Source organism: Microcaecilia unicolor, unplaced genomic scaffold (assembly GCF_901765095.1).
Source record: "Microcaecilia unicolor unplaced genomic scaffold, aMicUni1.1, whole genome shotgun sequence".
NCBI classification, from domain to species: domain Eukaryota; kingdom Metazoa; phylum Chordata; class Amphibia; order Gymnophiona; family Siphonopidae; genus Microcaecilia; species Microcaecilia unicolor.
Genome location: NW_021963319.1, coordinates 15,654 through 30,779, shown reverse-complemented (window position 1 = coordinate 30,779; position 15,126 = coordinate 15,654). Strand labels below are relative to the sequence as shown.

Below are 15,126 nucleotides of genomic sequence, written 5' to 3'. Positions count from 1 at the left end.
CCCGGACTCAGACACGATGCAGCCGGGCAGCTAGCAGCAGCGCTGCAGGCAGGATAGCAGGGTTTCCTTTGTTCCTGCCCGAGCGAACAGGTACCGCTAGACCACCAGGGATATTGGCGTAAGGGGATGGGAGGTGACAGGGGGTGGGAAGGTGTTGAGAGGAAGAGTGTGTTACCGGGGGCGGGCCGGTACCTTCAAAGGGGCAGAGCGATGTGTTGAAAGGGGCCGGGGTGCTGGTCATGTCGGCGTTTGCGGCTGGGATTTGTTGGAAGGGGAGGAGTAGGGAAACAGCCTACTGCTCTCCGTTCGTTGATTTGCCTTTTTTTTGTGTCCCGCCCTCAACATCATCACGTGTGACGCGAGGGCAGGGCCTGCCGACATGGTGAGTGTTGTGGCTTCACCACCATGAAGTTACGAACCTGTGTGTGAGTGCCTGCAGTGACATCAGTGTCCTCAGAACGTTGAGGGTGCGTTTTATTATAGTAGATTCACAAAGTGGTCTAGATTTAACATAGTGCGGAAATAAAATCATCATATTAAAAACATTATACATAAAATAGATTCTCCGAGGACAAGCAGGCTGCTTGTTCTCACTGATGGGTTGACGTCCTCGGCAGCCCCCTCCATCGGAAAGTTTACTAGCAAAGGCCTTTGCTAGTCCTCGCGCGCCCATGCGCACCACGCATGCGCGGCCGTCTTCCCGCCCGAAACCGGCTCGAGCCGGCCAGTCTTCTTTCGTCCGCACTCGGTACGGTCGTGTTACGCCGTTCGTGCCCCAGAGAGTCGACCTCGCGCGTCCTTTTCGACGTGTTTTTGTCCTTTTTTTCCTTAGAAAAAGTTCGGGAAGCGCTCCGGTAGTGTCCGGAAGACCCTTTTGGGTTTTCTGCCCTTCCCGTATTTCTCAGTTTTTGCCCCGTAAGTTTTCTTTCGTTGTCGGGGTAGGCCTCTTTTGGCCTCGGTCGAGATTTTTCTCCCTCTAAATTTTGGTGCTTCAATTTTCGCCATTTCGGCTTTTGATTTCGCCGGCGTGATTTTTCCGCCCATGACATCGAAGCCTTCCAGCGGCTTCAAGAAGTGCACCCAGTGCGCCCGGGTAATCTCGCTCACTGATAGGCACTCTGCGTGCCTTCAGTGTCTAGGGGCCCAGCACCGCCCTCAGAACTGCAGTCTGTGTTCCCTGTTACAAAGGTGGACTCAGGTAGCGAGATTAGCCCAGTGGAACGTTTTGTTCTCGGGCTCTTCGTCGGCATCGGCACCGGAGGCATCGAGTGCATCGACGTCGTCAGCGTCCGGACCATCTTCCTTGGCTGCCGCTCCATCGACTGCATCGAGGCATCGGACCTCTGCATCGGCGCCGAGGCATCGGGCGACTGTATCGACGTCGGTGGTACCGAGACTTCGTCTGCTGATGTCGTCGGACGGAGGTGCATCGTCAGGAGTGCAGGTGAGGGCTGTCCATTCCCCTGCTGGTGGCGGTGAGCCTTCGGGTGGGTCTCCTCCTACCCTGAGGGCTCCTGCGGTACAGCCCCCCCGGGATCGACCCTCTTCGGTCTCGGCCCCGAGGAAGCGACGGATGGATTCTACGTCCTCCTCGTCGGTGCCGGGGAGCTCCGGTGACATGCTTCGGAAGAAGTCGAAGAAGCATCGACACCGGTCTCCTCCCCATGTCGGCACCGAGAGCTCTGGGTCGCCGAGGGATTCGGCACCCAGCAGGCATCGGCACCGAGAGGACCGCTCACCCTCTGTTCAGGAGGTGTCGATGCGCTCCACTCTGGACAGCCCGGAACAGCCTCCTCGCCCGGAACAGGTTCTGACGTCGACGCCTGCATCGACCTCTCAGCCTTTCTCTGCAGCCGCTCTAAACGAGAGCCTCCGGGCCGTTCTCCCAGAGATTCTGGGAGAGGTGTTGCGCCCTACCCCTCCGGTACCGGCGGTGCTTGCGCCTCCGGTACCGTCGAGCGTGGCGCCGGCTGGCCCATCGCCCAGGTTGAGGTCCCCGACGTCGGTACCGCGTGCGGTGCCGACAGCGGCCACCTCCCAGGAAGGCTCCCCGACTACGTCGGCGGAGGGAGCTTCGCCGATGCGGGCGAGGGAGTCTACCTCTCGACGCCCCCACCGTGGACGGGGTTCCACCGAGTCGAGCAGGGCGAGGTTGCAGACACAGGTTCGTGAACTTGTGTCTGACACCGAGGGTGAGGCCTCGTGGGAGAAAGAGGAGGACCCCAGATATTTCTCTGACGAGGAGTCTGAGGGTCTTCCTTCTGATCCCACTCCCTCTCCTGAGAGACAGCTTTCTTCTCCCGAGAGTCTGTCTTTTGCTTCCTTTGTCCGGGAGATGTCTACGGCCATCCCCTTCCCGGTGGTTGTGGAGGACGAGCCCAGGGCTGAAATGTTTGAGCTCCTGGACTATCCTTCTCCACCTAAGGAAGCGTCCACTGTTCCCTTGCACCATGTCCTGAAAAAGACATTGCTTGCGAACTGGACCAAGCCACTAAGTAATCCCCACATTCCCAAGAAGATTGAGTCCCAGTACCGGATCCATGGGGACCCAGAGCTGATGCGCACTCAGTTGCCTCATGACTCTGGAGTTGTGGATCTGGCCCTAAAGAAGGCTAAGAGTTCTAGGGAGCATGCTTCGGCGCCCCCGGGCAAAGACCCTAGAACCTTAGACTCCTTTGGGAGGAAGGCCTACCATTCTTCTATGCTCGTGGCCAAGATCCAGTCTTACCAGCTCTACACAAGCATACATATGCGGAACAATGTGAGGCAGTTGGCGGGCTTGGTTGATGCTCTTCCCCCTGAGCAGGCCAAGCCTTTTCAGGAGGTGGTCAGGCAGCTGAAGGCGTGCAGAAAATTCCTGGCCAGAGGAGTTTATGACACTTTTGATGTTGCGTCCAGGGCCGCTGCTCAAGGTGTGGTGATGCGCAGGCTCTCATGGCTGCGTGCCGCTGACCTGGAGAATAGAATCCAGCAGCGGATTGCGGACTCGCCTTGCCGTGCGGACAATATTTTTGGAGAAAAAGTCGAGCAGGTGGTAGAGTCTCTCCACCAGCGGGACACCGCATTCGACAAGTTCTCCCGCCGGCAGCCTTCAGCCTCTACCTCTACAGGTAGACGATTTTTCGGGGGAAGGAAGACTGGTCCCTATGCTTCTGGTAAGCGTAGGTACAATCCTCCTTCCCGACAGCCTGCGGCCCAGGCTAAGCCCCAGCGCGCTCGCTCTCGTCAGCAGCGTGCGCCTCAGCAAGGCCCCGCGGCTCCCCAGCAAAAGCAAGGGGCGAGCTTTTGACTGGCTCCAGCAGAGCATAGCCGACATCCAAGTGTCAGTGCCGGGCGACCTGCCGGTCGGGGGGAGGTTGAAATCTTTTCACCAAAGGTGGCCTCTCATAACCTCCGATCAGTGGGTTCTCCAAATAGTCCGGCAGGGATACACCCTCAATTTGGCCTCAAAACCTCCAAATTGTCCACCGGGAGCTCAGTCTTACAGCTTCCAGCACAAGCAGGTACTTGCAGAGGAACTCTCCGCCCTTCTCAGCGCCAATGCGGTCGAGCCCGTGCCATCCGGGCAAGAAGGGCTGGGATTCTATTCCAGGTACTTCCTTGTGGAAAAGAAAACAGGGGGGATGCGTCCCATCCTAGACCTAAGGGCCCTGAACAAATATCTCGTAAAAGAAAAGTTCAGGATGCTTTCCCTGGGCACCCTTCTCCCCATGATTCAGCAAAACGATTGGCTATGCTCTCTGGACTTGAAGGATGCCTACACACACATCCCGATACTGCCAGCTCACAGACAGTATCTGCGATTTCAGTTGGGCACACGCCACTTCCAGTACTGTGTGCTACCCTTTGGGCTCGCCTCTGCACCCAGGGTGTTCACAAAGTGCCTAGCTGTGGTAGCAGTGGCACTTCGCAGGCTGGGGGTGCACGTGTTCCCATATCTCGACGATTGGCTGGTGAAGAACACATCCGAGGCAGGAGCCCTGCAGTCCATGCAGATGACTATTCGCCTCCTGGAGCTACTGGGGTTTGTGATAAATTACCCAAAGTCCCATCTTCTCCCAGTGCAGAAACTCGAATTCATAGGAGCCCTGCTGGATTCTCGGACAGCTCGCGCCTATCTTCCAGAGGCGAGAGCCAACAACTTGTTGTCCCTTGTCTCGCGGGTGCGTGCGTCCCAGCAGAACACAGCTCGGCAGATGTTGAGATTGCTGGGCCACATGGCCTCCACAGTTCATGTGACTCCCATGGCCCGCCTCCACATGAGATCTGCTCAATGGACCCTAGCCTCCCAGTGGTATCAGGCCGCTGGGGGTCTAGAGGACGTGATCCACCTGTCCACGAGTTTTCTCAAATCCCTGTATTGGTGGACGATTTGCTCCAATTTGACTCTGGGACGTCCCTTCCAAATTCCTCAGCCACAAAAAGTGCTGACCACGGATGCGTCTCTCCTGGGATGGGGAGCTCATGTCGATGGGCTTCACACCCAAGGAAGTTGGTCCCTCCAAGAACGCGATCTACAGATCAATCTTCTGGAGTTGCGAGCGATCTGGAACGCTCTGAAGGCTTTCAGAGATCGGCTGTCCCACCAAATTATCCAAATTCAGACAGACAACCAGGTTGCCATGTACTATGTCAACAAGCAGGGGGGCACCGGATCTCGCCCCCTGTGTCAGGAAGCCGTCAGCATGTGGCTCTGGGCTCGCCGTCACGGCATGGTGCTCCAAGCCACATATCTGGCAGGCGTAAACAACAGTCTGGCCGACAGGTTGAGCAGGATTATGCAACCTCACGAGTGGTCGCTCAACTCCAGAGTGGTGCGCCAGATCTTCCAAGCGTGGGGCACCCCCTTGGTGGATCTCTTCGCATCTCGAGTGAACCACAAAGTCCCTCAGTTCTGTTCCAGGCTTCAGGCCCCCGGCAGACTGGCATCGGATGCCTTCCTCCTGGATTGGGGGGAGGGCCTGCTGTATGCTTATCCTCCCATCCCTCTGGTGGGGAGGACTTTGTTGAAACTCAAGCAAGACCGAGGCACCATGATTCTGATTGCTCCATTTTGGCCGCGTCAGATCTGGTTCCCCCTTCTTCTGGAGTTGTCCTCCGAAGAACCGTGGAGATTGGAGTGTTTTCCGACCCTCATCACACAGGACGAAGGGGCGCTTCTGCATCCCAACCTCCAGTCTCTGGCTCTCACGGCCTGGATGTTGAGGGCGTAGACTTTGCCTCTTTGGGTCTGTCAGAGGGTGTCTCCCGCATCTTGCTTGCTTCCAGGAAAGACTCCACTAAGAGAAGTTACTTCTTCCATTGGAGGAGGTTTGCCGTCTGGTGTGACAGCAAGGCCCTAGATCCTCGCTCTTGTCCTACACAGACCCTGCTTGAATACCTTCTGCACTTGTCTGAGTCTGGTCTCAAGACCAACTCTGTAAGGGTTCACCTTAGTGCAATCAGTGCATACCATTACCCTGTGGAAGGTAAGCCGATCTCAGGACAGCCTTTAGTTGTTCGCTTCATGAGAGGTTTGCTTTTGTCAAAGCCCCCTGTCAAGCCTCCTACACTGTCATGGGATCTCAATGTCGTTCTCACCCAGCTGATGAAACCTCCTTTTGAGCCACTGAATTCCTGCCATCTGAAGTACTTGACCTGGAAGGTCATTTTCTTGGTGGCAGTTACTTCAGCTCGTAGAGTCAGTGAGCTTCAGGCCCTGGTAGCCCAGGCCCCGTACACCAAATTTCATCATAACAGAGTAGTCCTCCGCACTCACCCTAAGTTCCTGCCAAAGGTTGTGTCGGAGTTCCATCTGAACCAGTCAATTGTCTTGCCAACTTTTTTTCCCCGTCCTCATTCCTGCCCTGCTGAACGTCAGCTGCACACATTGGACTGCAAGAGAGCATTGGCCTTCTACCTGGAGCGGACACAGCCCACCAGACAGTCCGCCCAATTGTTTGTTTCTTTTGACCCCAATAGGAGGGGAGTGGCTGTAGGGAAACGCACCATATCCAATTGGCTAGCAGATTGCATTTCCTTCACTTACGCCCAGGCGGGGCTGGCTCTTGAGGGTCATGTCACGGCTCATAATGTTAGAGCCATGGCTGCGTCGGTAGCCCACTTGAAGTCAGCCTCCATTGAAGAAATTTGCAAAGCTGCGACGTGGTCATCTGTCCACACATTCACATCTCATTACTGCCTGCAGCAGGACACCCGACGCGACAGTCGGTTCGGGCAGTCAGTTCTTCAGAACCTGTTTGGGCTTTAGGATCCAACTCCACCCCCCGAGGGCCCTGTTTGTTCTGTTCCAGGCTGCACTCTCAGTTAGTTGGTAAATTTTTTAGGTCAATCTCTTTAATGTCCTCGCCGTTGCGATGCCCAATTGACCATGTTTGTTGTTTTGAGTGAGCCTGGGGGCTAGGGATACCCCATCAGTGAGAACAAGCAGCCTGCTTGTCCTCGGAGAAAGCGAATGCTACATACCTGTAGAAGGTATTCTCCGAGGACAGCAGGCTGATTGTTCTCACAAACCCGCCCGCCTCCCCTTTGGAGTTGAGTCTTCCCTTGAAGTGTATTGTCTTGCTACATACTGGACTGGCCGGCTCGAGCCGGTTTCGGGCGGGAAGACGGCCGCGCATGCGCGGTGCGCATGGGCGCGCGAGGACTAGCAAAGGCCTTTGCTAGTAAACTTTCCGATGGAGGGGGCTGCCGAGGACGTCAACCCATCAGTGAGAACAATCAGCCTGCTGTCCTCGGAGAATACCTTCTACAGGTATGTAGCATTCGCTAACCCAACACAACAAAGCTATAGACTATTAGACCCTGCTTGCACAAGTCACCACTGCATCCTATAAAAATCCCCATGTCCCAACCCCTACCCAATAACCCCCATAATCAAGTGGGGTTTATTTTAGGCAGGCAAACTTTTCATGATAGATACTTATTACATTTAATACAGCAGGTTCAAATGGAACATACACCTACTATCGTACTATCAATAGATGCAGAAAAAGCATTTGATAGAGTGTACTAGCCTTTCATGTTTGCTGTCTTGGGAAAAAAAGACATTCTGGGCTGCTACCCCACCTGAGGATACTTGTTATATAGACACCCCATGGCTAGCTTAAAGATTAATAGCTCCTTTACTAAACCTTTTGAATTGGACTGTGGCACGTGCCAGTGTTTTGCGGCATCACCCTTGTTATTTGAGATTTCCACCTAACCCTTCCAGTGGGTTTGGAGATATATTAAATTTCTTGGAGTTCCTATCACAGCCTCATTGGAAGGCTTATATGAAGTTAATTTTCCTTGTAAGCTCTGAGAATTAATGGAGGAATAAGACCAATGGGAGGGCTTAAATATATCCTGCATTGGAAGAATTCAAGTTGTAAAAATGATGATGTTTCCCAAAATACTTCATTTGTTGTTGGCCCTTCTCCTACCTATCCCTAAATGCTATTTTTTGTTTATTTAAATCATAAAAGTTTTGCATTCATCTGGAAAAAGCACCCTCCCGTGGTATGTTGAGCAATGCTATTTCAACCTAAACTTATGGGGGATATGGGTGTTTCAAATTTTTTACTTTATTCTAGGGCATCTGAATTAAGAGTTTTGGCTGAATGGCTTCAGGGTAGCGTTAAAAAAAATGGACTCACAGGGAACAGTCTTGGATAGGGACAGCTCTGCTTTGGGCAGTCCCCTGGTTACCCAAAAAGGATCTGTTAGGGATAATTAGAAGGACTGTGAAGGGGATTAGCTACACGCTTGCTACTTGTATGATTCGTACTACATTTTTCCCAGATCAGCTCTAATCTCCAAACAGATGTGCAGTATGCCCCCCTTTTTCCTTCAGGGACGTGGAATCCGGTGTATAGACGATGGGCTGTCAGTGGTTTACATACCCTATGGCAACTGTGGAAGGAGGGTGAATTTGTATCATTTACAGATTTAAAAGACAAATATGACTTAATGGTGTGGGAGACTTTCCATTATAGGCAGATTTGGGACTTTATTCATCTTTAAACCAAGTGGAAATTAAGCTTGGAGGAAACCCTCTTGGAAAGGCAATAAGAAGAGGGAGATAAGGGAAGTGTATCTTGCCTCTATTTAGCTTTATTAGAATATCATACTCCCCTTCAGAAGTACATATCCAAATGGGAAGCAGGTTTAGGTACTAGTTATCCCCCAGAATGTTGGAAGAGGGGCTTTAAATGTCTGTTGAAAGTTTCCACTGCTAGTAGCCTTGTGGAAAATGGTTTTAATTTTTTTTGTCACTGGTATTATACTCCTGTGAGCTTGAAAAAATGTTTCAAATCCTCTGATCTATGCTGGAGATAATGTGGAGGCCATGGGGACTCTTACTACATTTGGTGGAGCTGTCTGAAGGTTCAGCTGTATTGGCTATCCATTTTGGATACTTTACAACAGATAATACAAATAACATACAACTGATAATACAAATACCATACCCTGGAAGGGCAGATCATTGCTTGCTTCATTTCAAACCTTCTGAGATCAAGGTGGAACATCATAAATTGGCAGTTTATCTTTTTACGGCAAGAAAACTGGCTGTAGTACAAGCTTGGAAACAACTCTTCTTACCTTCTTTAGCTCCAGAAGTGCAAAAAATGGATTTTATTTTTCAAATGTCAAAATTGATGGCATTGTCTAAAGATATCAAGAGGAAACTGGTTCCATTCATTAACTGTACTTATAAATACAGAACACAGTTGTCAATGTGTAAGTCAGAGTTCTTCCATTCAAGGAGGAAAAACGCCTCAAAAACAAGCCACTCCCACAAATGTAAATGGGGTAAAGGCTACAAATTCATCATCACAGGCGCTTCTAAAACCTCCTCATTTTAAAACATTTTTTTGAAAAGGTTTTTTCTAATGCTAAACAACAAAACTGCTTTGCTGAGTAAGTTATAAAGTTTTACTTAACTTCGGCAGACTGCAGACTTTCTCCTCCCAGACCGTGATTCAACTGTGGTCAACGGGTCCCGTTTCACATTGCGCTGCTTCAGGACCACAGCAATTCAGTCAACCAATTCAATGGTCATAAATCATTCCGTTCATAGTGCCGACGGTAGCATGATGGCATTGAGACATGGACATCTAACTAAATTTTATGAAGTCTGAAGTACTTATGAGACAGAGAGCCTCACCAGAGTTTTGGTAAGAAGGCCTTTGTCATTGAGACACTGTTGTTCAAGCATCTCGTCTTTTGGGTTTTACATGATGTTGGTCTCTTGATATCTGGACACCAATGCATACCAGTGATGTAGGATGTGGGGATATTGGTTAGGAGGGGTTTTGAAGAAGCTATTGATGTCTTTTTTATTGATGTTCTTTGTGAATACATTTCAAGTAAACAGGTTTTTTTTTTTTTTTAATATTTGTTATAAAGGAATCATTCCCTTGGTAGTAAGCTCTACCTTGACCATTACTCTTGCCTGTTTTCGAATACTGTCAACTTGGAATGTTTTATCATAGGGACAAGTGTAGAGCCTGCAGTCATACGAAGGCTGTTATTTGTTTCAAGCTTCTGTAGTAGCTCTCCTAAGTCACATTAAAAAGGTGTAGAAGAGGACAGTACATTTAATGTGTATTGTTAGCATTAGAACACTTTGTACTCTGCAATCCAAAATACTGCACTTCCATTAAAAAAAAAAAGTCTTAGTAGAGAACATTTTTGTTTCCTTTACAGATAAATATTTTGAACAAAGTATAACAACTCACATACTTTGAGCCTGGTAAAGGCTACTGCCAGATTGGTAATTGGGCATGTGTTTTGAATGCAATTCATGCTATGCAGAATGCCTTATAGCTTATATACATCTAATGTGTAAATGATGATTGAATATAAATTTAAGTAATTTATGTTTTTAATTCCTCCTTTAACAGGTAAACCTGAACTGCCTAGACAACCAGGATCTACAGCCCAGTATGAAGAAGAAATGGAGACGTCAGCCCATTCCTCTAAGAGCGAATTCACTGATCCAGATTATCCCCAGAACGATGATTCTGATGCAAATAATTTCTTCAGCACACTGGATTGGCAAGGCAACTTCAGTTATTTATTAGTTTACTTGTGTTTTATAATAAGTTGTTCTTACAAGCCCATTATTGCAACTAGTTCAAAATGTCAATGAGAATATTATAACAGAAATTTTTATAATATAGAAACAAATTTCATACTCATGAGTCATATAGCCTAAGATGTATTTGCTAGTAGGGAAGTATTTTATGCAAATTTATCCCTCTAATCAGTTCTATGCTATTCAAATCATGTTAAGAAGTTTGACGTCTGGTACCATTTTATATGTGTGTGAACTGTTCTGTATTCAGACTTGGCAGGAATTATACTGGTCCCCTCTATAGGGTGTTTCCCCTTTGTCATTCAGCATTACTGAGAAACTTTCCGTTTCCTTAGGCTGCATCTCAGCACTTAGGACCAAAAGCTACAAGCTGGTTTGAACTCCAATCAACTAAGCAAGTTTCTCTGAAGACTAACAAGTGTTCCAATCATACATATAGGGTTAAGTGACTGTGCGTGGCTCCAAATGAAACAAACTTCCAAATCTTTCTTGTAAAGATTAGATGTCTCTACTGTATATGGTTAAATAACCATGGCTCTACAACCACTGTTTCCTTTTTCAGTCATTTGTTTTCCTCCTCTCCAAACCAGCAAACAATCAAGCCCCCATCAGGGATGCCCTGTGGTTTCTTCAAGACACTCCGAAGATCATCCCCACCTACCCTTCCCAGAGTCCTCAACTAATCCACATACCCAAAAGCCCACCCTCTCCCTATCCCCCCCTCTTTTATTAAATATTAGCAAAACAGTCCTGAAGTAAGTCCCAATCGCACTTATGGAGCAGAAAGCAGTCTGTACGCTGACCAGTAAGATGTTCCATCCAAAACAGATGGTGAAAATGCTGCTTCCAATCTTCCAGGGTAGGTGGCACAATACTTTTCCAATGAATTGTAGTAAGACATTTCCCAGCAGACATACCCCATGTTAGCAATTTGCCTTCCCACCAAATAGGACGATCACTGTAAAGGCCCAACAAACAAGCCTGTGGTGTAAAAGGCAACTCAGTCCGGAGGACTGTGAATAAGATTTGTATTACCTTGGACCAGAAAGGAGGTATTAAAGCACACTCCCACCAAGTATGCAAAAAAGTGCCCATCCCATTCATACATTGCCAACATGCATCAGATAAGGTGGGAAACATCCGCTGTAAACCGTCGGGAGTTTATTACCATCTAGTGAGTACTTTATAAGTATTCTCTTGAAGCAACACACAAACCGAAGCCCTCTGTACTTGTGCATACGTGGTCTCCCATTCCAGGGTAGAAAACCTGCACTGGAGGTCCTCCACCCAACTAAGCATAAATTTATGTTTAGAAAAATCCTAACCCCCTCACATATTTATAAAGTAACGAAATGGATCAGTGAGCCTTTTTCAATAGTAACTGCAAATTTTCCAGTCACTCCTTTCGGGGATCATCCCGTAACCAGCCCTGTCTAGTTATAAAATGCTGAAGTTGCATGTAGGAAAGAAAATCCCCAAATGGTAAATTATACTAACCCCGTAACCTCTCGAAAGGTATAATTCGCCCCTCAGCTAAGTCCTCCAAAAGCAAACCAAACCCAGCCCTTTCCATCGAGCAGAAACGCCCCCCCCCCCCCCCCCCCCCCCTTCCTGCCTCAAATCTGGACTCTCAATACAAGATAGAAACCAGATCCATCTGTCCCCGCAGTCTATATGCCTCTCCCCATATCTCAAATAAATGGCGCAGAAAGGGATTTGATATCTTTTGGGGGGACCACCCTGGGCCCAGAGAAGTCCACAAAAGAGTACTCAATGGGCGATTAGGGAACTATCACTGCTCCAATATCACAGACTGTCCAAGTTTTCAATCTAACATCATTCTGAACTGGGTGGCCTTATAATTCCAAACTAAATTGGGGATTGCTCTACCACCCTGTTCCGGGGCTCTCCACAAAACCTGTTGAGCCAACGATGGGCGCTTCCCCTCCCAAATAAAGTGGGAACGGAAGGCTTGTATATGCCAGATAACTCTATGAGGGGATGCTAAGTGGTAAGGTCTGAAACAAAAAGAGCAACTGCGGTAAGTCATTCATCTTCATCACCACTATGCAGCCCTACCAGGACAACCATAACCCTTTCCATCACCTCAATTCTGTGCGAATATGGGATAATGTCTTGTCATAGTTAAGTGCATATAAGCACCGCAGGTCACAGAGCACCTGAATACTCAAATATCAAAAACTAAGTGAGGCACAGCGAAAAGGAAGAGCCAGGCGTAACCAATCTTCCTCCACCCTAGTAGTGGTGTGATACCCAGTAACTCACTTTTATCCATATTAATTTTCAGCCTCGCAACTCTTTCAGATTCCCGAAACACCTCCTGAATAATAGGAAGGGTCAGCCCCAGATCTCTATTAAACAATAAAACATCATTCACAAAAAAGAGCGATATGATTAACTAGGGTGGGACCAGGCTGCTGGCATCGCCATTGAAAAAGGAGATAGAGCAGCTTTTAAACTAGAAACAGGGGGAAGGCCGACATTCGCTCAAAAGCGCATGGTTCGGGATAGGTATCTTTCAAAGATATTCACCAAAACAGGGAAGATAAGGTATCCTGATAGTGAGGTTGCAAAAGAGACCGTAGTAGATCAGATGTCCTTAAATAAAAATAAAAAACAGACAAAAGATTGCAAATTAATACTGTCAAGTACTGAGCATGGTGTAAATAGGAACAACAAACATAGTTTGAAATGTCTATATGCGAATGCCAGGAGCCTAAGAAATAAGATGGGAGAGTTAGAATATATTGCAGAAAATGAAAAATTAGATATAATAGGCATCTCTGAGACCTGATGAAAGGAGGATAACCAGTGGGACACTGTCATACTGGGGTACAAACTATATTGTAGTGATAGGGTGGATCGAATTGGTGGAGGGGTAGCATTGTATATTAACGAGAGCCTTGAATCAAATAGATTGAAAATTCTGTAGGAAACAAAACACTTCTTGGAATCACTATGGATTGAAATTCCATGTTTAAATGGGAAAAGGATAGTGATAGGACTGTACTACTGTCCGCCTGGCCAGGATGAACAGAAGGATGCAGAAATGTTAAAGGAAATTAGGGACGCAAACAAACTGGGCAACGCAATAATGGTGATTTCAATTACCCCAATATTGACTGGGTAAATGTAAGATTGGGGCACGCTAGGAAGATAAAATTCCTTGATGAAATCAAGGACTGCTTTATGGAGCACCTGGTACAGGAGCCAACGAGAGAAGGAAAAAGTCTAGACCTAGTCCTTAGCAGAGCGGTGCGGGAAGTAATGGTGCTGGGGCCGCTTGATAACAGTGATCATAATATGATCGGATTTGATATTAGCTTTGAAGTAAGTATACATAGGAAATCAAATACGTTAGCGTTTAACTTTGAAAAAGGAGACTATGATAAAATGAGAAGAATGGTGGAAAAAAAGAGGAGCGACTGCAAGGGTCAAAAATTTACATCAGGCGTGGATGCTGTTCAAAAACACCATAGGCCAAATATATTCCGTGTATTAAAAAAGGAGGACGGAAGGCCAAACAACAGCCGGCGTGGTTAAAAACTGAGGTGAAGGAAGCTATTAGAGCTAAAAGAAAATCCTTCAGAAAATGGAAGCAGGAACCAACTGAAAATAAGAAACAGCATAAGAAATGTCAAGTCAAATGCGAAGCGCTGATAAGGAAGGCTAAGAGGGACTTCGAAAAAAAGTTTGCGTTGGAAGCCAAAACACACAGTAACAATTTTTTTAGGTCTATTGAAAGCAGGAAGCCAGCAAAAGAATCGGTTGGACCACTAGATGACCGAGGAGTAAAAGGGGCCATCAGGGAAGACAAAGCTGTAGTGGAGAGATTAAATGAATTCTTTGCTTCGGTCTTCACCGAGGAAGATTTGGGTGGGATACCGGTGCCAGAAATGGTATTCGAAGCTGACGAGTCGGAGAAACTTAATAAATTCTCTGTAAACCTGGAGAATGTAATGGGGCAGTTCTACAAACTGAAGAGTAGCAAATCTCCTAGACCGGATGGTATTCATCCCAGAGTACTGATACAACTGAAAAATGAACTTGCAGAGCTATTGTTAGTAATATGTAATTTATCCTTAAAATAGAGCTTGGTACTGGAAGATTGGAGGGTGGCCAATGTAACGCTGATTTTTAAAAAAGATTCCAGAGGAGATCCGGGAAAATATAGACCGGTGAGTCTGACGTTGGTGCCGGGCAAAATGGTAGAGACTATTATAAAGAACAAAATTACAGAGCATATTCAAAAGCATGGATTTAGTGAAGGGAAATCTTGCCTCACCAATCTGCTACATTTCTTTGAAGTGGTGAACAAACATGTGGATAAAGGTGAGCCGGTTAATATTGTGTATCTGGATTTTCAGAAGGCGTTTGACAAAATACCTCATGAAAGACTCCAGAGGAGATTGGAGAGTCATGGGATAGGAGGTAGTGTTCTACTGTGGATTAAAAACTGGTTAAATGATAGAAAACAGAGAGTAGGGTTAAATGGTCAGTATTCTCAATGGAGAAGGGTAGTTAGTGGTGTTCCCCAGGGGTCTGTGCTGGGACCACTGCTTTTTAACATATTTATAAATGACCTAGAGATGGGAGTAACTAGTGACGTAATTAAATTTGCTGATGACACAAAGTTATTCAAAGTCATTAAATCGTGGCAGGATTGTGAAAACTTACAAGAGGACCTTACAAGACTGGGAGACTGGGCGTCTAAATGGCAGATGATGTTTAATGTGAGCAAGTGCAAAGTGATGCATGTGGGAAAGAAGAACCCGAATTATAGCTACGTCATGCAAGGTTCCACGTTAGGAGTCACAGACCAAGAAAGAGATCTAGGTGTCGTCGTCGATGATACATTGAACCCTTCTGCTCAGTATGCTGCTGCAGCTAAGAAAGCAAATAGAATGTTAGGTATTATTAGGAAAGGAATGGAAAACAAAAATGAGGATATTATAATTGTATCACACCATGGTGCGACCGCACCTCGAATATTGTGTTCAATTCTGGTCGCCGTATCTCAAAAA

General features: G+C 47.4%; 1 protein-coding gene across 1 annotated transcript in view; it reads left to right on the top strand.

The window, feature by feature from the left end:
* The window catches only part of LOC115459182 (cyclin-G-associated kinase-like), a gene marked incomplete at its 5' end in the record, with an annotated part of 94,680 nt that extends 82,250 nt beyond the window's left edge, over window positions 1-12,430 (top strand). The window contains 2 exons of the mRNA XM_030189044.1: window positions 9,888-10,046; window positions 12,390-12,430. Of these exons, the coding sequence (XP_030044904.1) occupies window positions 9,888-10,046; window positions 12,390-12,430 (200 nt within the window). The remainder of the gene's footprint in view (window positions 1-9,887; window positions 10,047-12,389) is intronic.
* Between the last annotated feature and the right edge of the window lie 2,696 nt (window positions 12,431-15,126).